The following is a 20359-nucleotide window of genomic DNA, read 5'->3' as shown; positions in this document are numbered from 1 at the left end:
GAGAGGGTTATTATTACCGGACACCATTTACAGAATCTGAATTTTTCTCTCGCGCCTGTTACCTAATGCGAGGGCTCCCCGGGGACGGATGGGTGATTGCGCGCACGCAGAGGCTGGAGGTGCAGACCCGCAGCTCTGACCCTCGCCTAGCTCTCAGCTCTCGTGGGACACTTCACTGCTACCAGGCTTTTTTCATGACTTCTAAAATGGGCATCTTTGCGGGACTTGGGAGTGGAGGGCTGGGATGTCCATTAAAATAGCTCAGGGGCCAAGGAGGGGACCAGAGCAACAGGACGAACTGGATACCCTTATTTGGGACACTCCAGCCTGCAGACCTGAGCCCAGATCTTTAGTTTGGAACCCGAGCAGCTTTCCAACGTGGCGGATTAGAAGGGCCGAGGAGAGAGGGGCTCTCTCTGATGAGGGTGGCAGGAAGGGGTCCGCGCTCCCCCGCCTCCCGGGAGACCACAAGGGTCCTCAAATCTCGGCTGGAGAACTGATAGCCGCCTCCCGCCGTTGCTCCGCCAGCCTTCCGCTACAAAGCGGTGGAAAGGGCCTGCGGCTCCGGCAGCGCGAAGGTCTGCGCCGCCCCGGCCCTCGCCCCGGCCCTCGCCCCGGCCCTCGCCCCGGCCCTCGCCCCGGCCCTCGCCCCGGCCCTCGCCCCGGCCCTCGCCCCGGCCCTCGCCCCGGCCCTCGCCCCGGCTCGCTGAGCAGTAAAAACTACAACTCCCAGCAGCCCCCGCCCGCGCCGGCGCGCAGCCGCGGAGCCGAGGCTGCCGGGAGCGCGTCCCGGAGACCCGGCGAGCGAGCCGGGCGGAAGTCGCCGCCCGCTGGGTCCCGGCCCTGCCGCAGCGAGGCCCAGCCGCCCGCGGGCCCCGGAGCCAGGCCGCACCGGGTGAGTGACAGCTGCACCCATAGCCGCCGCGCCCTTCCTCGCGACCGACCCGCGCCGCCGCCCTCTCACCCCGCCGCGTCCTGCCCCTGGCCCTCAGACTCCGAGGAACGGTCCCCTCCTTCCGACGGGCGGCGGACACTCCACGCTCCACTTGTGAGACACCTACCTGACAGACTTGCAGGACTCTTACTGGCTCTGCCTAGTGTGGGACACCAATCCCTTCCGACTCCTGGGACTCACACCCTCTCCGACTCTCAGGACACCTCCCACTCTGACTCGTGGGACCCACACCCTCTCCAAGTCTCAGGACACCTCCCCCCTCTGGTGCGACACACCTCTTCCCTCTGACTCGTGGGGACTCACCCCCTCCAACTCTCAGGACGCCTCACCCCTCTGACTAGTGCAGGACACCTCCCCCTTCTGACTAGTGTGGGACATCACCACTTCTGACCCTGCAGGACGCGTTCCTTTCCTGACTCACGTGGGACAGCTGTCCCTGAGCGCGGTCCCTTCCTGCCCCACCACGATCTGCCCTTTCGATGATTGCCTGGCCTCTCCTCCCCTCTCAGACTGGCACTTTAGTGCACCTGCAGGAGGCCAGCCCCCCCCCCCCCAACCCAGGCCTTCCTCTCCTTCCCCTCAGCCCAGCTCACCTTCCTTCCTTTTGCACCCCAGCTGTCCACCACCCTCCTCCCCTCCCCCCTGTGGCCTGACCCTCTCATCCCTGGGTTCCTCCACCCCTGTTGCTTGGGGCCTTTCCTTTGCCCTCCGTGTCGCCAGGCCTGGCAGGCCCCTAGCGCTCGCAGTCCCTCTTCTGTCTGCCAGATACACCTTTCTCGCGAGCACCTTAGTGTCCCCAGGAAACCAGTGTCTCGGCTCCATCTGTCATTCTTGTCTCTGGGTATGTGCTCGCCGTCTCTCCCTACCACGTTTCCAACAGCGCAGAGGTTTGGGAACAGGCGTCTGCCGACGTCCACCGACTGTCGCTGGCTGTTCAGGGCAAGGACCCAAACTTGGCAGAAGCATGGCGTCACCTTCGGGAACCTAGAGTCTCTGCAGCCCCCCCCACCTTGCCCCTCCTCGTAGGAGCTGTGTGGGAAAGACCTTTCTGGGCGGGCTGCAGCCCCCCCCCCCAGCTCCTGGCCCCACCCCACAGGCCTCAGCGGCACAGTCCAGCCGGAGCCCGCGGGCACAGCGGGGCTCCTTCCAGAGCAGCCAGTGGCCTCCCCGGGCCCCTCCCTGATGGCCTCAATGAGCCTTCTATTCAGGCCTGGGGGCCGTGCTGAAAGATACATTGACCAGCCGGGCCTCTGCCGTCGGGACCCGGGAGGGGCGTCTCCTCCTGTGCCGGCCCGAGCGTCCTCCGGGAGGGGGACTCAGGTGAAGCATGGATTTGTTCAGGCGCTGTTAGGCGGCCATGGGAGTGGTCTCCAGACAGAGGAGTCTCAGTCTGTCGCGGTTTTCCGTCCGGGTCAGCCGGATCGCAGAAAGCGTGTTATGTGGCAGGGTGGTGGAGAAAGTCACATACTTACAGGTGTGTGGGTGCCCCACCGTGTCCCCCGCGATCCCTCGGTTGAGGTGGACGTCTGAGTATTTGGTGCCTTGTGTTAGCTGAAAGCCCTGTTCCCCCCAAAACTGTACCCCAGACGCAGTTCTGGCCATACTTCCGTGGCCCCCAACCGTGTAGCAAATGTTGGTTTAAGCAATTGATAATTGAGGAAATGTTTACCCGCCAGCCTAACTGCACGTAATCTGCCGTGCTTCCCTTGAGCCACCGAGGGAGTGAGGACGGACCCGAGTGTGACAGGTCCAGCTCCCTGCGTGTGGCCACCAGGCAGCCTTGTGCAGGCTCACAAATACAGCCCCTTCCATCGGACTCGTAAGACCTTCTGAGCGGCTATGTGGCGGACCTCGTGGCAACCATGTAGGGTAGGTCTATAGATGCCCTAGTGTTTTCTTGTTCAGAAACGGGACGGCCCCGCTCTGAGAATGTGGTCCAGAGTCCTGAAGTGGATCCGCACCGGGACAGAGAAGCCGTTGCTGTATTGTGTAGACATCTGTGGAACGGTACCTGGGATACTGGAAGGAAAATCCAGAAAGTACTGCCCTCCTTTCGCGAGTGCTCTGGACCGTGGAGGTTTTCTGGAAGGCTCTGCTTAAACGGCAACACTAAGGGAACGTAAAACGTTTGTTTTGATGTTTCGGGACTTGTTGATTTTCCTTCTTGTGAGACAAAGACAATTTACTTAGAAAAAAAGAAATCCTGATAATAGAGCGATCTGGGAATACGTTCGGTTTTCTCTTTTTGTCTGCGTTTCCTTTGAATCCTCCTTGTTTATCCGTAATACTTGCAGTAATGAAATGGAACTCGCTGCTTGGGGTTCCTATGCAGAGCGCAGTTCTCATCCGTGGGAACAGGCCATGGGAATAAGGCAGGAGCGGGGACCCAGATGGCATTGTGCCGACACCGGGTGACAGTGTGGATGTGAGTGTCAGATCAGAGCGCATCCAGAATGGCTTCAGGGGGTCCGGCAGGGCTGACCGCCAGCTGCATCCTGGGAGCCGGGCACCCGCAGAGCAGGAGAGAAGATGGGTTCGGGCAGGTGCGACCCCGCCGTCTACAGGAGCAGGCCTTGATTTGGGTGGATGGTGGGATTTTTATTGTGTCCCCTTATCTTCAGGCTCTCTGATAACGAGTAGTGTTGTTTGGCACGTTGCTTTCATCCGGAAGGGTAACTTTTGCTGAAATTGCTCCTGATGGTACGAGTTCATCACACACGGCCCTACCGTGATGCAGTAAATACAGGCTCTGAGGCTGTGTGTGGAGGGTCCTGGCCCCTGGGAAGCTGAGGCTTCTTTCCCTGTCTCCCTTCTTGTGGCCGGCAGAATGATGGCCCCCCTAGATGTCCACATCGTGACCCCCAGAACCTGCAGGTGTATTATGTGGCAGAGGGGGCCGAAGGTAGCAGATGGAATGAAGGGTGCCAGTCAGCTGACCTTGAAATGGGAGGCGCATCCTGGATGACCCAGGTGGGCCCAGCCTAGTCCCAGGGCCACAGAGCAAGTGGACGCAGAGACAGGAGAGCAGGGGGGAGGGCGTGCGAGGCTCAGAGAGATGCGGCGTTGCTGCTTTGAGGATGAGCAGGGGCCGCACGCAAGGGACGCAGGCATCTCTGGAAGCCGGAACCATCTGGGAAGAGGCTTCTCCCTGGAGCCTCTGAGGGAAGGGAGCCCTGGATTTTAGCCCAGCGGGACCCATCAGACTTCTGTCCCGCAGGCCTATGACATAAGTGTGCAGTGTTGAAGCACCACACCTGCCCGGAGTGGTCACAGCAGCCACAGAAGCTCGCTTCTCAGGTAGTTGACTATAAACAAAAACAGGGCTGAAAAAGAAGTTGTTCTGAGGTGTATTTAACCTGATTCAGGAGGCAGCTGTGAGTGCCTGCTGGATGCAGAGAAAGGGGGTGGGAGACCTGACCCGGGAGGCAGCTGTGAGTGCCTACTGTATGCAGAGAAAGGGGGTGGGAGTCCTGACCCCGGGAGGCAGCTGTGAGTGCCTGCTGTATGCAGAGAAAGGGGGTGGGAGACCTGACCCCGGGAGGCAGCTGTGAGTGCCTACTGTATGCAGAGAAAGGGGGTGGGAGTCCTGACCCCGGGAGGCAGCTGTGAGTGCCTGCTGTATGCAGAGAAAGGGGGTGGGAGACCTGACCCCGGGAGGCAGCTGTGAGTGCCTGCTGTATGCAGAGAAAGGGGGTGGGAGACCTGACCCGGGAGGCCGCTGTGAGTGCCTGCTGTATGCAGAGAAAGGGGGTGGGAGATGCAGAATTTAGTAGGATCCAGGGTGTCGGCCTTTAAGGAAATGATCTGGGAGGAGGGCCTCAGTCCCTAAAGCACATGCTTGGCCGCTGTGACTTTTTCCTTCCTGGTTTCCTTGTGCCTCTCACCCCGTCCAAATTTGAAGTGTGGTTTCCTTGCTGAGTGCAAGGCGGAAGAATGCCGTGAGCCAGGTAATGTTTTCCAGGAGCCTGGCCCCAGCGGGTGTTCGACATTCGCTTCCCTGACTCTCCCGGCACTTCTGGAGTCCCGGAGCCCGCCAGCCCTCGCCTCTGTCTTTGTCGCTCCCAGGAGCTCAGGGCCGGCAGCCTCCGCTCTTTTCCCCACCCGGGAGGTGCGGTGGGCAGCGAGCTCCCCCCTGCTGCCCGGACGTGCGCCCTCTTAGGACCGTTCAGTTCCGAGACCGGGGCCGTGCTGGGGGAGGGGAGGCAGCCACTGTGCAGGGGTGAGGCAGCGCCTGAGCCTAGATCCTGGAAAGGCGGAGGTTTGCTCTGGCAGCTGCAGCTAAACCTGTTCGTTCTGCCACCTGTCACACACCTGTCCTGAGGGAAGCGGGGAAAGAGTCCCTCTTGGCTGTGGGCTCTGTCGGGAGTGGCCGCGCCTGTCGTCTCAGCTTTATGTAGAGTCCTGTCGTGGCCTGAGGATGGCGTGAGGAGGTAGGGGTGGCCGCTCCCTCCTGGGGCTCGGGCGGGAGCGTCTCCCTAGCAGGGTCCGGAGTCCGGGGACCCACTTGGGAGTGGACAGACCCCGGGTCACACCGTGTCGCTCAGGCCTGTGTTACAAGGAAGTGCTGGCGACAGAAACCAGAGATGTGGGCGAGGCAGTGAGCCGTTCTTGGTGCCCGTCTAAGAGAGAGGGGGTGGGGAAGGAGAGGAGGATTGGAGCCCCCCGTGGGGGGGGGGGGTTGTCCCCCCGGGTGGCTCTTTCCGGGGACCTCTCCCGGCGGTGTGGCTGGCGCAGGAGAAGGGAGGCCAGCAGGGGTGCGGCCCCTGGGTTTCCGAAGGGAGATCCGGAACAGGCGAGCGTGGCCAGCCAGAGATTGTGTGACATTTTGCCGTAGTGACTAGGTTCTAACTTTCCTGATTGTGCAGGATCAGCCCATTATGCCGCAGACGGTGGGGTTGACGACCCGGTTGTCACGATAAAGCAAACATTTAAACGGTGTAGAGCTTTGAGGAGCGCGGGCAAGGAGAGAGCCTCACCCGGGCCCTCTCTGTCGCCCTCGTGGTGCGTTTCTCTTGGGGTTCGTGGCTGCACATTTGGGGTTGTGGTGGTGGGTGGAGGTGGTGGTGTTTCCTTTAAACACGAACGCGAGGCCCCGCGCTGCGCCAGGACACAGGCCCCATCAGTTCTGAGAGTTCTGGGTGCTGAACCAGCCTGGGCTTGGTGGGGGGGGGGGGGGGGGGGAGGGGCAAATGGAAAGACATCTGATTTTATCTCCACAAAATAAAAGTAGCTCCTAGGACACTAATGGAGGGCTGTCTTCAGAGGTTGGGTTTTGGTCCAGAGAGAAATGATTCCAGTCGTGAAGCTAAAGGGATTTTTCTGGAAGGCAGACAGAGCCCGCTGTCGTTCTCTTGTTCCCGAAAGGTGGTGGGGCCCCAGGCTCTGCCCGCCGGTCAGGGGCTGGGACTAGCCTGGCGGAGAAGAGACCCTTCCCCCCAGGAGCTCAGAGTGGAGCCGTGGTCGCAGGGGGCAGCACAGAGGACGGCGTGGGAGGAGGTGTGTGTGTTCCTGGGGCCCTGCCGTGGCAAACTACCACGAACGTGGCTGAAAACCACACACATTTATTCTCTCCCAACACGGAGGCCAGAAAGCCAGTATCGGTGTCCCTGGGCCGACATCAAGGTGTGAGCTGGCGAGTGCCCCCTCCAAGGCCGTAGGGGACAACCTGGCCTGGCCTCTTCCAGCTGGGGGGCCCCAGGCACTTCTTGGCCATGGCCCCGTCACTCCCCTCTCTGCCTTCGTGGTCACAGTCTCCTATCACTGTCTAATCCCCCTCTGCCTCCTTTTGTAAGGACGCTCGTGGCTGCATTTAGAGCCCACCTGGATCATCTCCCCATCCCTAGATCCTTAACTTAGTCACATCTGCAGAGTCTTTATTGACAAATCAGGGGACACTCACAGGTTCAGCGTCAGGCCTGGATATCTTCCGGTATCCACAGGAGGGAAGCTCACTGGTTGGGGAGTGGGTCCTTCACCATCGATGGGGGCAGGAGGGGAAAGGGACAGCAGAAGCATCACTATCATGGCACAGCTAGGGACCTCCAGGTGGTTCTGTGTGGTCAGAGAGGTTGGCGTCCCAGGAAGAAGCATCATGCACAGGGGTTTGGCTCACGGACTATGGAATTGTAAACAACCCAGCGCTGCGTGCATGTGTGTGTAGGGCTGAGGAGTTTGTCCGTTAGTGGGAGAGCTTTAGGATCTAGTGAAGGACTTCAATCCACGTTTGCTTTTTCGGGGAATCGATCTGTCACTTGTGTGCAGGATGGGTCTGAGAGGGTCCAGGGCAGAGCCCGGCACACTTCCTCTGTGGAGAGACGGTCCTCGTGTTTGGCCTTGCAGGCTGTGCCGCCCTCGACCTTGCTGCCGTGCTCAGTACTTCCGGGAGGGTCAAGCCTACTTACACGGCTAGGCCCTCTGGGCAGGTGGGCGAAGGTGCTGGCAGAGTGAAGGGGAAGGTGGGGGGGAGCCGGCCACACGGCTCTGGGAAGGTGGCCGTGTTCCGTCCCGGCTTACACGTGAAGGAGCCCAGGCCCAGAGAAGCGAGCTCAGGCCTCTGATGGGTGGCGGGATGCAGGTGGGACCTGGACGGTCCAGATCCCCAGAAGGCCAAGGTGAGAGATGGCGCCAGGTGGAGGCCTTGGGGGTGGGACCCACATCCAGAGCTGGGGTGCAGACCAGACCAGTGAGGGGAGAGAAGGCGAGCTGCCTGCTCCCCAGGATGACTTCTGAGGGCTGCGAGTGCCCTCAGCCAGCTCAGCAGATTCCTGGGGGAACCCGTTCTGGTGCCCGCGGGCAGACGAGGGGGCCCAGCGGCCGGGCCTGGAGTTCGGGGCAGAGGTGCAGGCGGGGAAGGTGTGGGGAGCCCGCACTGTAGCAGTTCTGCCCCTGGAGACCGAGCCCACCTCAGGGAAGATTCAGGAGAAGAGGTGGGCTGCAGGGGAGGAGCTGCAGGCTCACTGTCCCCCTGGCAGGAGGTTCAGCCTTGTGACATGGAGCAGGACGGAGGGGCAGAGGGGGCGGAGGGGCGGAGGGGCGGCTCCTCCAGGATGGTGAGGGGCGGGGAGGGACCGAGGTGTCACAGGCTGCGGAGGGGTTCTCATCCCTCAGACACGGTATTTACTGGGTGCGTTCCGTGTACCTGAGAGTATAACGTGGGGATCAAGTGGCCACTCAGATGGCTGATTTGGACACATATGTAGATGGTGGAGAAGGAGCCAGAGGAGCAGACATGGCTGAACTACCCCCAAGAAGCAGGAGTGGGCCCCTTCTCTCCAGACCCCTTGGACCAGGGCCAGGCAGCCTGGTGCATGGGAGGGGGCCCTGCCCTGGGCCCCCTCGTCACCTGCAGGAAGCCAGCGGGCAGGAGATGTGACAAGATGACCAGGGGCAGGATGACGAACCAGGAATGGAGAGCGGGCAGGCTAGGGGCCAGTAGGGTGGCACCTCACGATGGTGACCCCTGGCGGGCATTGTGTCCACCTCCCCTGAGGCCCAGTGTGACAGCCGGGCCGGATGCGGGGGTGTGGATCTGCAGTATGACCAAGGTGGGGCCTGGGGTGGAGTTGAGGGACTGTTGAGGACGTGGGCCTATTTTTCATTCCTTCTGCAAATATATGCCGAGTTTCCACCGTTCGCCAGGAGTGTAAGTTCACAGTGGGCAAGTCTCTGCCCCGTGGAGCCACGGCAGCGCAGAAGTGATTACGTGGGTTGCTGAGGGCCTGGGAGAAGAGGGGCAGGATGCCGTGGTAGAGAATGGGCAGGCATTCCGGGGCAGTCCCTGCGGGGTGAGCGGCCGAGTCTTCCCGGGCAGCTGACACTTTAGAAAAATCCTGAAAGGTGAGGCAGCCACGCAGAGAGGCGAGAGCGTCCTGGCGGGGGGAGACGAGCCCCGGCCAGGGTGCACGAGGGCCACGGTGCCCGGCCGGCCAGTAGAGGAGCCGGCTCAGGGAGGTGGAGGTCTGGGTGGGGGCCGTGCCGCAGTGAGGGTTTATTTACTCCCAGAACGCGCGGCGACGCGGTGCGATCCACCCGTGTGGGTAGAGCAGGTGTCGCCGGCCGCGGGGCAAGTGGGTCACCAGACGGGAGTGGCAGCAGACGGTGTGGTTGGAGGGGGTGGGTGGCCGAACTGCCAGGTCTCTGGCTGGAGCAGATGCTGTGGAGGGAGGGGGCGTGCCTGGGTTCTTCAAGGTGGTGGTGGTCCTCGTGCAGAAAAGGGCCTCTCCTGAGGTTCCATGGAGATTTGGCCCCGGGCAGCAGAGACTATGGCGGCTCTCCATCACCAGCACTATTCCTGAGGGAGGGGTTGGGGGGGCGGAGAAGCTTGGGGAGAGCAAGCGAGACGTAGTTGGGAATAGTAAGTTGAGAAAGCGTTAGAATCCAGGCGGAACTGGGAACGGGAGGTGACCGGGGGTTGAGAGCTCAGTGGCCACGTGGCAGAGGAGATGGGCTCTGGGTGGCTTGGGCCCAGCCGTGGTTTGGGAAGCCCTGGGCTTGGGTGCAGCAGAGGAGGGGCAGTGGCCGGGACCCCCGTCTCCCAGCCAGGAAGGCCTCAGCCACCAGCTCTGTGGCCACAGCTGGGCCGCTTCCCGGGGGGGCAGGGAGCCCTCGCCCAGGAGGGAGGCCTGGGACCAGCATCTGAGGTGAGGCGGGGGGCTTCCCGAGCCCACCTCCCCCGCGCAGCACCCCTGCCCCCAGGGCCCCCCTTTTCCGCACCCGACCCTACGGGCAAAACCTACACATGTGTCCAAAAGCAAGAGAAGGAAAGGGCTGGCTTCCACGTGGAACCATGGCCACGTTTTTCTACCCGCAGAGCCAGCGGCCTGTGGTGTGGATGGGAGCTCCTTGGCCCCCCCGCCGTGGGCCGTGTGGACTGGGGTGCGGCGGGAGTGGGGGCTCGGGGTGGCGTGAAGCTGCCTGGCCCCCCGCCCTTCCCTGCTGCCACCCATTAGCAAGAGGAGCATCCGCCCCTGAAGTCACGTCGTTGGCTGTTTTGGGGCAGGAGGCAGAAGTGGCCTAGCGGTCCGGCCCGGGGACTTTCTCAGGCCGGGACTTACTGAGTGACAACTGAAGACGGAGACCGAGGGCCGCAGCCACGGAGACCGAGGGCCGCAGCCCAGAGCCGGCTCTCTGCCGATCGTCCCCAGCTTGTCCGGCGTCGCTGTGGCCACGCCAGCCAGGCTGCCGTGGTCCGTGCCGGCGACGTAAGCAGGGGGCAGGTGGTGAAGAGCCGTGGTTCCTGGCCGCCGCCCGGCTGTGGTAGTGCCCCGGGGAGTGGGCCAGGGTCCCACGGCTCCAGGCCAAGAGGGCCCGTCAGACTCTGGTCCCTCCGTCATTTGCATGAATAGAAGGGTGCCAGAGGACAGACTTTGCCAGAAACAGAAGTATTTCTGTTTGGTTTACGTCTGTTTTATACTTGTATCTGCATATTACAGACGCCTGGCCCAGGAGGAGGTGCGCACACGTCCGCTCTGTGCCCTGTTCTAGGAGTGCAGGACCCATGAACACGCTGATAGTTGTGTGCCATGATGTTGGGGGGCGGGGTGGTGACAGATGCCAAGGAAGGGGACATGGGGGCTGCTGTCGGGAGTAGAGCCCTTGGAGCGGGCTTCTCGGATGAGGTGGCATCTGATGAGAATATAGCTCAGGAGCCTGTCCTGCCCAGACCCCTCGGCACCCCCACTCCCTCCCTCACCCCCTGCTGCTCCCTCTTTCTGAGCTTGTAAAGCGCCAGCCTCCACAGAACTCGCCCTCGCCAAGCTTTCTATCCCGCCAGTCGAGACAGAGGAGATGGAATAGTTTTGCTCTGGAAAGACTTCTCATCTTTCCGAATAAGTAAACAAAGATATTGCTAGAGTCGGGTTTAATTAAGCCAAATCCTAACAGCCGCACAGCAGTGACAGTGCCGTTCCAGGTATGGCAGCCTTCAGGCCGTGCACCGTCTCGGGATTGCGAAGCCGCTGACCTCTCTCCTCTCTCTGGGTGCCCAGGTACCGCCTGCCCTTCAGTCTGATGCCCGTCCAGCCCTCCAACCACCTGGAATGGAATGAGTCTATGCACTCCCTCCGGATAAGTGTGGGGGGCCTTCCGGTGCTGGCGTCCATGACCAAGGCGGCAGACCCCCGCTTCCGCCCCCGCTGGAAGGTGATCCTGCCGTCCTTTGTGGGCGCCGCCGTCCTCTGGCTGCTCTACTCCCACCGCCCGCCCCCAGGCAGGCCCCCCATACCCAACGCCCACAACTGGAGGCTCGGCCAGGCACCCGCTGACCGGTACAATGACACCTACCCCCTGTCCGCCCCCCAGAGGACGCCAGGCGGGACTCGATACCGAATTGCGGTCATTGCTGACTTGGACACGGAGTCAAGAGCCCAAGAGGAAAACACCTGGTTCAGTTACCTGAAGAAGGGCCATCTGACCCTGTCAGACAGCGGGGACAAGGTGGCCGTGGAGTGGGACAAAGGCCACGAGGTCCTCGAGTCCCACCTGGCTGAGAAGGGGCGGGGCATGGAGCTCTCCGAGCTGATCGTTTTCAACGGGAGACTCTACTCTGTGGACGACCGGACAGGGGTCATCTACCAGATCGATGGCACCAAGGCCGTGCCCTGGGTGATCCTGTCCGATGGCGATGGAACCGTGGGGAAAGGTAGGTCAGGCCCTCTCCGCCTCCCGGCTTTGGCTGAGGTGTCGGGGGACAGGTTTGGGTTGACTGTCTGCCGGTCTGGTTTGTGCCCGTGTGCGGTGAACACGACCAGGAGGGACCACCGGGAAGAGCCCTGTCCCCCCTGCTTCTGGCCCCCGCCACGCCCCACCCCGAGCTGGGAGCCGAAGCCTTACAGGGCCTCGGACCAAAGCAGTTTCTAGCAGTAGGAGCTTCTTCCTAGAAGACTGGCCACGAAGCAGGCTCCTTTCCAGGACTAGTTTGAGGGCCCTGTCCACTGCTGCTCCCGGTGACCCCAGGATCGAGCCCTTTCTTCCATCTTCAAAGGTGTCTTCAGAGCACGCAGGGATGACACCCTGTGAGTGTCTTACCTTTAAAGCCACGGTGTCCAATTGCCCTCATTTTGAATGGAGACTTTATTGAAAAGGTAAACTTGCGCTGCCTGGGGCTCCTTTCTGGAAACCCAGCCGAGGGAGGGTCTGCGTAGCAGCGACCGCACTTGAGTGGGATCCGTGCTCAGAAACCAGCTGTCACCCACTGCTCTGTTGAGCCAGAAAGGAGTTACCGCTTTCAGCCCGCGGGGAGCACAGAGCTAGGAGAGGCAGCCAGAGCGGGCCAGGGCCTTCCCCGGGGGAAGGGGCCGGGAGGCGCTAGGCACCGGCGGGGGAGCTGACGAAAGCCCCGCTCTCAGGCTGGGTGTGCACCCTCTAGGAAGCTAAGCACTGCGGCCTCTCTAAGGCCGGAGCAGTGGCAGCAACTAGCTGGCCCGTGGGGCGCGCCGTCTGCCAGCCCTCCCCCCCCCCCCCCCCCCCCCGTGATAAAACCCCTTCCGGGCTTGCCCAAGCCTCGGGCAATTGGCAGGGAACTATCTCGGCCTGGGTTTTAGAGAAAACATTCGTTGCCCATTTCCTGCCCTGGTTTGTCAGCGTTTATGGGCAACCATTATAGTTCTGTTCTTCCCTGTCGGATCAGGAAGAGAACGGAATAATGGGAGCCTTGGGTTGCCCTGTGGTCAGGTCATCGGAAGGGACAAAAGACTGGTCAATGGAGAGGGCCTTATCTGAAAGTGACCCCGGGGGGCTGATGAGGTCCCGGAGACCACAAGGTACTCAGCGGGTCCCTCCAGAGCCACCTGCAGAGAAACATTCTGGAGGCCACAGCTCTAGGTCCTTGGGGCCGGCCAGAAGCTGGCAGAACGTGTGGGAAAGCGGGCACAGTTTAGAACACGGGGTGCGGGGAACGGCTTTCCCACACAGCCTGAGCGCCCTGCAGCCTTCAGCTGGGCTCACAGTAAGTAAACCTGCCGAGAAGTAAACACACTGATCAGAGCCGACTAGGAGCCCCCACCAGCCCTCGTAGCTCTGGCCACTGGGGCTTCACGTCCGCTCGACGGGCGCCAGGCACGGTTGCAGAGACAGAGACCGCTCTCTGCTACAGTAACCTCTCCAGGCGCTCCCACTTGCCCGGGGTCGGGGGTATCCTGAGGTTGGGGCACACAGCTTGAGAAACAGTTCGGGGATCAGAGGAGACTGACCGGTGGCTGCTGGGCCATTGGGAGTGGGGGAGCAGGCGAGGCACCAGCGGCAGGAGCCATTGGAATTAGTTTAGGACAGGCTGTCCCGGCAAAAGGTCCCTAGATCCAGTGGCCAAAAAGAAGGTGACGGGTCTTGGGGACAGAGGACAGGGAGAATAGCAGGCAGAGGGCCGGTGCCCCACTGCTGGCCCTCTGGGAATGGCGCCCCGAGCCAGACTGTTCCCCGCTGTCTTGTCATCTCCTCGTGTGAGGTCCAGCACGGGTGCCCTCTGATGCCCAAGGCTGCCAGACCCCCCGCGAACCCAGGGAGCAGAGGGGTGGCTGTCATCTCAGGCGCGCCCCCTCGTCTCCTTGTCCCCAGGCTTCAAAGCCGAGTGGCTGGCGGTGAAGGACGAACATCTGTATGTGGGCGGCCTGGGCAAGGAGTGGACCACCAGCACGGGGGAAGTGGTGAACGAAAACCCGGAATGGGTGAAGGTGGTGGGCTGCAGGGGCAGCGTGGACCACGAGAACTGGGTGTCCAGCTACAATGCCCTGCGGGCCGCCGCGGGGATCCAGCCGCCAGGTAAGGGACCCGGCCCCGCCCGGGGTCATGGCAGATGCCGGTGCGCTGCGTGCGCGCTTTCTCTGGGCACAGCGGTGCTGGGGATTTCTGCCTGTGCGGTCTGTTCCCAGCCCCCCCCCATCCCTTCGCTGTCCCTGACAGAGCGCCTCCTGCCGTCTCAGACCACAGCCCCTCCTGTGCCAGCTCTTCTGACCCTTCCCTGAGGGTGGGGCCCGGGCCCCGCCCCTGACCAGGTAGAAGCAAGGTGGACCGCGTTCTGGTTCTCCCCTCGCCTCCCGGGAGAGCGTCACGGCTTGTGTGTGTGTGTCGGGGCGGGGGGGGGGGGCCGGGGGGGTTGGGATGCTCGGAGCGGCCAGGCAGCTCCAGGCTTGGGGGGCATGGCGCTGGGGACGTTGCTTCGCCCCCAGATAGGAGGGTGTGCTGCCTCCTTTTCAGCCTCGAGGGAGCGTCTCCCCCAACCCCGATCCCTTCCTCACAAATCCACCGTGCTGGCTTATCTCGCTCCCTTCCCCCGGGCTCGCTCGCTCATCGTGCTCCTTGGTTAGCAGCAAGGGAGCGGAAACGCAGACAGAACTCCTGGCCACGGGTCCCCAGGCCTGGGCGGTCTCGGTCTGGCTTTCCCGTCTTTGTCTCTCGGAGTGACCAAGGACGAGGACGGACGGAGAGCGCCGCAGGAAGCGGGGAGGTCTCGGTAGGACGGAGTGGTGACGCTCCCCGGCGGCCCGCCCGCCACGCACTGCCAGCAGCGTGGAAGCCCGCGCGGGGAAGGAGGCGCCGCGGGCGCACCCTGCTCGCGGGCGGGGCGGTCTGGTGACCCCGGGGGTCTGTCGTGTGTCCCCAGGCTACCTCATTCACGAATCGGCGTGCTGGAGCGACACTCTGCAGCGGTGGTTCTTCCTGCCGCGCCGCGCCAGCCACGAGCGGTACAGCGAGAAGGACGACGAGCACAAGGGCGCCAACCTGCTCCTGAGCGCCAGCCCGGACTTCGGCGACATCTCCGTCGGCCACGTGGGCGCCGTGGTCCCCACGCACGGCTTCTCTTCCTTCAAGTTCATCCCCGACACCGACGACCAGATCATCGTGGCCCTCAAGTCTGAGGAGGACGCGGGCAGGGTCGCCACCTACATCCTGGCCTTCACCCTGGATGGCCGCTTCCTACTGCCGGAGACCAAGATCGGAAACGTGAAGTATGAAGGAATAGAGTTTATTTAAATTTACAAAATTCAGACCGGCAAGGCCGAGAGGTGGACGGTGTTCAGCCATCAGGACTCAAGTTTTCTAAAAACCAGAGGACTGCACTTTTCCGTGGTGTTTTGTTTTGCTTTTGTCTTTTCCTTTTCAGAGCTCAGGTGTGTGCCTGGTTCAGAGACCCTCCCCGCCCCCCAGAACAGGGAGGTCAGCCCCAGGGTGCGAGCAGCCGCAGGAGGGGGTTCCGCAGTGCGCAGTGCCGGGAAAGGGGCCGGGACAGTCCCCCTTGCGGCCACCTGTTCTGTGCACTGCCACCTGGTGGTGGGAGCTGGTCCCTGCGGGCGTCCTAATCTGGGACCAGCCCTCCCTCCTGCCCACCTCCCTTTCTCTCCTTCCCTTCGTGCTTTCGTTCAATAAATGTTTCTTGAGCTCCTACTGTGTATCCAGCACTGTCCCCCCCGTGGGAACAAAACAGTGAGTCTGAAGTGGGACCTGCCCGTCGGGAACTCCCAGGCCACCCCCTCTTCTTCCTTCCTGGTGAACCTCGTGCGTTAAATCCAGTCCTCGAGGCGCCCGGAAAGGAATCTGTCTACACTACAGGGTGTCACAGGGCTGTGTGGGCGAAGGCAGGCCTCCAGGGACGCATCTGCCCACAACCCACAGGAAAGGACACAAGTTTGCTCGTTTGTCCTCAGCCTCACATCAGGCAGTCTCCGCTCCGTGTGGCTGACTCCACGGTTTTTCCCTTCAGGAAGCTTCTGTGGCCAGGCAACACTTGGAAGTTTTAATTATGGCGCTCGCTTTGCCAGCAGGTGTACTGAGGTTTTAATTATTAACTCATTTTAATTAAACCAATTTCCTTTCTCGTAGTGGAGTCACCAAATCTTATCACACAGACCAAAGTCCCATAGTTAACGAATTCATTCCCAGCAGTGGAGGAAGCTGGAATTAAGTTCTGACAGGTGGGAAGACAAGTGATTAAGCATTTAGAAGTCCTCGGTCAGAAGATATGAAGACAGAACATTAGCAACTGTCAGAAGTTGTCTTGCCTTTAAAGACTTCCACGAGTGACGATCTTTTCCTTCCTTTACGGGCCTGCCCTGGGTCAGGGGTGCTGGGCTCTTTCCAAGAGAGGTCATGTACGAGGCCAGCCTGGCCCTGTGGCTTCTGTCCCCTGACCTTTTGTTTCTCCCTCCCCCGGGGAACTTTGCAGCTTCTCCTCTGGAAACTTCACACAGATCGCTTGCTTATCTGCGTCCCTGTGGCCTCTTCGTGCTCCACGGCAAAGGCAAAGGGTTTAGGACAGGTCAGCCAGGACCAGAGCCGAGGAGGGCCCTTCCCCTGAAGCTCCCTCACCCCTCAGGGAGTTGTAGGGTGCCTGATGGTCTGGGAAGGGCTCGGGTGTCACTGAGGACCCCTGTCTCACAGACTTTTCCCGCTTACAGACTCTGATACCGCTGCTAGGAAGGAACCCAGGGAGGCTCCCGCTCCCACTATGAAGTATCTGGCAAAAGTATGTGACACGTTTCTCTGGAACTCGATTCCTGCTGGACGTAGGCTGGAGCAGCCAAGTGTTTTCTGACTTTGCCTGGCCGGGCTCCCTGACCCACGTCCTTGATAAACGTCACTGACGTGGAGGCCGTGTGAGTTTTTGAAACGGAAGCAAAATTAGGAAGGTTGGACTTGGGACAGTCGCTAAGTCGAGACCTTTCTGATGGCACTTCAGGCCTAGGTGCCCCAAGGGGGTTTTCACAGTTAGGGATTTGGGACCGTTTTTAAAGCTAGAAGTTTTCTGTTTCTGTATTTGCTGCCGTAAGCATCAGGATTGTTCCTTCCTACTGGAGCCATTGTTTTCTAAACAATAAAGTGCTAGGGGGACTGTGAATGCTCTGTCTCGGGCTCTGTGTTGGCTGTTGGCCAGGGGCCTCATGCAGGAAATGTAAGAGGGGTGGCGATTCACAAACAGGCACTCTCAGGGGTGCGCTCTGTCCTCTTCTGGGGCGGGGGCATCTGACAGGCCATGGGAATTGGCGGGACAGGCGCCTTCGCAGACCAGGGAAAAACTTTTCTGGAAAATGAATCATCCAGTCCCAACTTTTCCTGTGTCTGAAGGAGCCCGTTTGGTCATTGCGGTGAAGGACATGGGCTGTGAAATCACTCACAGGTTCCAGTCCTGGCCCCGACGCTTCCCAGCTGTGTGGCCTGGGACAGCACGTCTGACTTCTCAGTCCTTTGAGTTCCTCGTCTGTAAAGGGAGGATGTTGCTGTGAACAGCCCCCGGTGCCCAGTTAGCATGCGCTCGCCCGTTCTGGCTCGCCGCGTGATGGGGTGATGAGGAGGGTCCCAGCAGAGAGGTTAGGCCGATCAGGGTGCCCTTGGCGTGTCTGTGGAGCTGCGGGGATGAGCCCGTTCCCCGGGGTGCGAACCCTCAGGAGCACCCAGGAGCAGCGGATGGGGAAGGGCTGTTGGAGAAGACGGGCCTGAGCTGGCGTAGGACCCAGAGGGCGTGCTCACAGGTCCTTTTCTCTCTTCAGACCCTCCCTTTTGCCCTTCCCCCTCCCCGCCCTGCTCTGCGTCCCCAGGGACTGACCTGGGGGGTCCCCAGGGAGGGAGGAGGATGAGCCGAAGGTCCTCAGTTCCCTCTAGCGGGGTCACCTCCGGCACGATCTCGCGAGAAGGGTCCCCCCTGCCCTCTCAGCCTGTGCTCCAGTGACTGCTCCCTGCCCTCGGCCCTTCTGGCCTGAGAGTGGTCCACACTCCAGGAACCACTCTACCCCTCGTGATGTCCCTACCCCTGCTCACTCACACCTTGCAGGTCGTCCCTTCCTTAAAGCCTCCCGTCGGTGACCCCCATTTGGAGCCATCTGTTTCCTACTGGGAGCCTGACCATCAGATACCGCAGGGAGGTCAGGGAAGAAGGGCCGCAGAGGGTCCGTGGACTGAGCCACAGGGAGGACCCAGTGTTCTTGGCAGTCCTCCGGAGAACAGCTCCAGGAGGGCCGCGAGGGAGAAGCCGGAGGGCGTCGGCCTGAGATGGAACCGGACAAGGAGTCATCTCTTTGAGAAGCTCCAGATACCGCGGGGTCTGGGCTCACACCCTCCTCACACGCATGGTGACTGTGGCCTGCTGGCTGCTCTCTGTGTTCAGGGTATAATTCATCAGCAAAAGGAGAGCTCCCAAGCACCGTCTTGGAACGGAGTGAAAACAAGTGAGACTAATCTCTTCCCAAGCGTGAATCCTGTCCTATGCACTTTAAGTTGGTGAGTTTCAAGGTAAATCGTACCTTAATAAAATTGTGTAAAAGATGCGACTCCAAAGCCTTCACGCCAAGAAAATCCCAAGGCCACGTGGTCTTACTGGTGAATTGCCCCAAAGATTTAAGGAAGAAACAATACGAAGCCAACACAAAACCTTCCATGATCTGGGAAATCGAGAACACGTCCTGACTGATTTTCTGAGGGCTCCACTCTCCTGATACCAAAACCAGACACATCTTTTACAAGAAACGACAGATACAGACCAGCATCGCTCATGAACAGAGACGCAGAAGTCTTTGATGAAAACCTAGCCAGTTGAATCCAGCTGTATATCAAAGCGGAAGTAATTCACGAGAGCGTGTGCTTTATTCCAGGAAGGCAAGGTTGGTTGAACAGTCAAAACGTAACATAATCCACCACGTTGCCCGAGTAAAAAGGAAAAATCCTGGAGCGCCTGGGTGGCTCAGTCGGTTAAGCGGCCGACTTCAGCTCAGGTCATGATCTCGCGGTCCGTGAGTTCGAGCCCCGCATCGGGCTCTGTGCTGATGGCTCAGAGTCTGGAGCCTGTTTCAGATTCTGTGTCTCCCTCTCTCTGACCCTCCCCCGTTCATGCTCTGTTTCTCTCTGTCTCAAAAGTAAATAAACGTTAAAAAAAAAAATTAAAAAAAAAAAAAGGACAAATCCTATAATTGTCTCAAAAGACACAGAAAAAGGTTTGGACAAAATTCAACACCTGTTCATGATTTTAAAACAAACAAAACTCTTAGCAAACCAGGCATAAGAGGAACGTCGCTCATCACTTGATAAAGGGCACTTGCCGTAAACCTACAGCGAGCATCATACTTTGTGCTGAAAGACCGAAGGTCTTCCCCCCCTCCCCGCTAAGGCTGGGAACGAGGTAAGAATGTCCCCCCAACAACCTAATTTCTTATGTTGGAGCTATTTTAAACCAAAACTCGCACAGAAGTTGCAAAACTAGCACGGTGCCTTCGCGCAGCCTTCTCCGGTGCTAACAGCTTCCGGTTTTCACGAGCGTAAGCGCAGTGATCAGACGTGGGAAACTGACCTTGGTTTCCTCACTTTGATTCACAGTCATCCAATGGGGTGTCCCAGAGCGTGCAACTGGGCAAGGAAAAGAAGGTAAAAGAGAGTAAAACTATCTTTATTTGCCAGAGACAAGATCAACGGGGCGGGAAAGCGTAAGAAGCCTTCAGAAAACAGCTACCAAAACTGAGAGTTGAGCTTAGCAGAGCTGAAGGACAGATGGCACATGTACAGAAATTCAGTTGTTTCTGTGTAGCTGACATGAACAACGGGAAACCCTGTGTAGTAGTTAAAACCTGGGAATGACCCAAATGTCCATCGGTGCACGTAAACGCTTACGCAAGTTGTAGTCTGTCCCCGTGGGGCACGACTATTCAGGAAAAAAGTGAGCCGAGAGCTGGTATTCGCATGTGGCACGAATGAGTCTCAAAAGCCTCGTGCTAAGTAAAGGCGGTCAGATGCAGAACATCACACGTTGTACGTTTCTGTTTCTATGAAATTCTAGGACACGCAAAACACATCGGTAGTTGCCAGGGATGGGGTCTGGCGGAGGGGACTGACCGCAGAGGGGCATAAGGAACGTTTGAGGATGATGAGAATGTTCTGTAGATTATGGTCATGGTTGCCATTTGCACACCCCTGTCAAAACTCATTAACGCATTTTAACGAGTGCATTTTAATGTATGTAAATCATATCTCAAGAGAGCGGGGGGAGGGGCAGAGGGCGAGAGACCGACTCTTAAGCAGGGTCCACGCTCAGCGTGGAGCCCCACGTAGGGCTCGATCCCATGACCCCGCGATCGTGACCTGGGCTGGAATCAAGAGTTGGATGCGCAGCCGGCTGAGCCATCGAGGCGTCCTGAGCCAATTTTTTTTTTAAAGAAAAAGTGGGGGTTTGATTCCCAGCTCCTTCCCTTCTTGCTGCACAGACGGGCACATTTTGCCTCTCTCGCCTCTGTTTTCTCATCTGCAAAGGGAACCCCCTTTGCAGATACCACCCACGGGGGTTTGGGTAGCAAGGGGGCCGAGGCCTGTGCGAAAGGTCTCTGGTAGACCCCAGGAGGAGCCTCTGGGGCCAGTTCCTGCGCTCGGCGTGCAGGTGGGGGAGACGCAGGCAAGATTACCCTATGAGCCGGCCCAGGGTCCTCGCCTCCGAAAGCC

At 60.0% G+C, this 20359-nt stretch overlaps 1 protein-coding gene across 2 annotated transcripts in view; it reads left to right on the top strand.

The window, feature by feature from the left end:
- The first annotated feature begins 772 nt into the window (after positions 1-772).
- Positions 773-20359, top strand: part of CANT1 (calcium activated nucleotidase 1) — a 30739-nt gene continuing 11152 nt past the window's right edge. The window contains exons 1-4 of one of the 2 annotated variants that reach the window (XM_045045278.1): positions 773-895; positions 10942-11594; positions 13505-13708; positions 14550-16781. In XM_045045278.1, the coding sequence (XP_044901213.1) occupies positions 10964-11594; positions 13505-13708; positions 14550-14920 (1206 nt within the window). In that variant the 5' untranslated portion in view covers positions 773-895; positions 10942-10963 and the 3' untranslated portion in view covers positions 14921-16781. Of the gene's footprint in view, positions 896-10941; positions 11595-13504; positions 13709-14549; positions 16782-20359 lie in introns of those variants that run through there. The other variant, XM_045045277.1, reaches the window with a different exon arrangement.

Source organism: Felis catus, chromosome E1 (assembly GCF_018350175.1).
Source record: "Felis catus isolate Fca126 chromosome E1, F.catus_Fca126_mat1.0, whole genome shotgun sequence".
Taxonomy (NCBI): domain Eukaryota; kingdom Metazoa; phylum Chordata; class Mammalia; order Carnivora; family Felidae; genus Felis; species Felis catus.
Note: the sequence above shows the minus strand (reverse complement) of the source record. Positions and strands in the feature narration are given on the sequence as shown.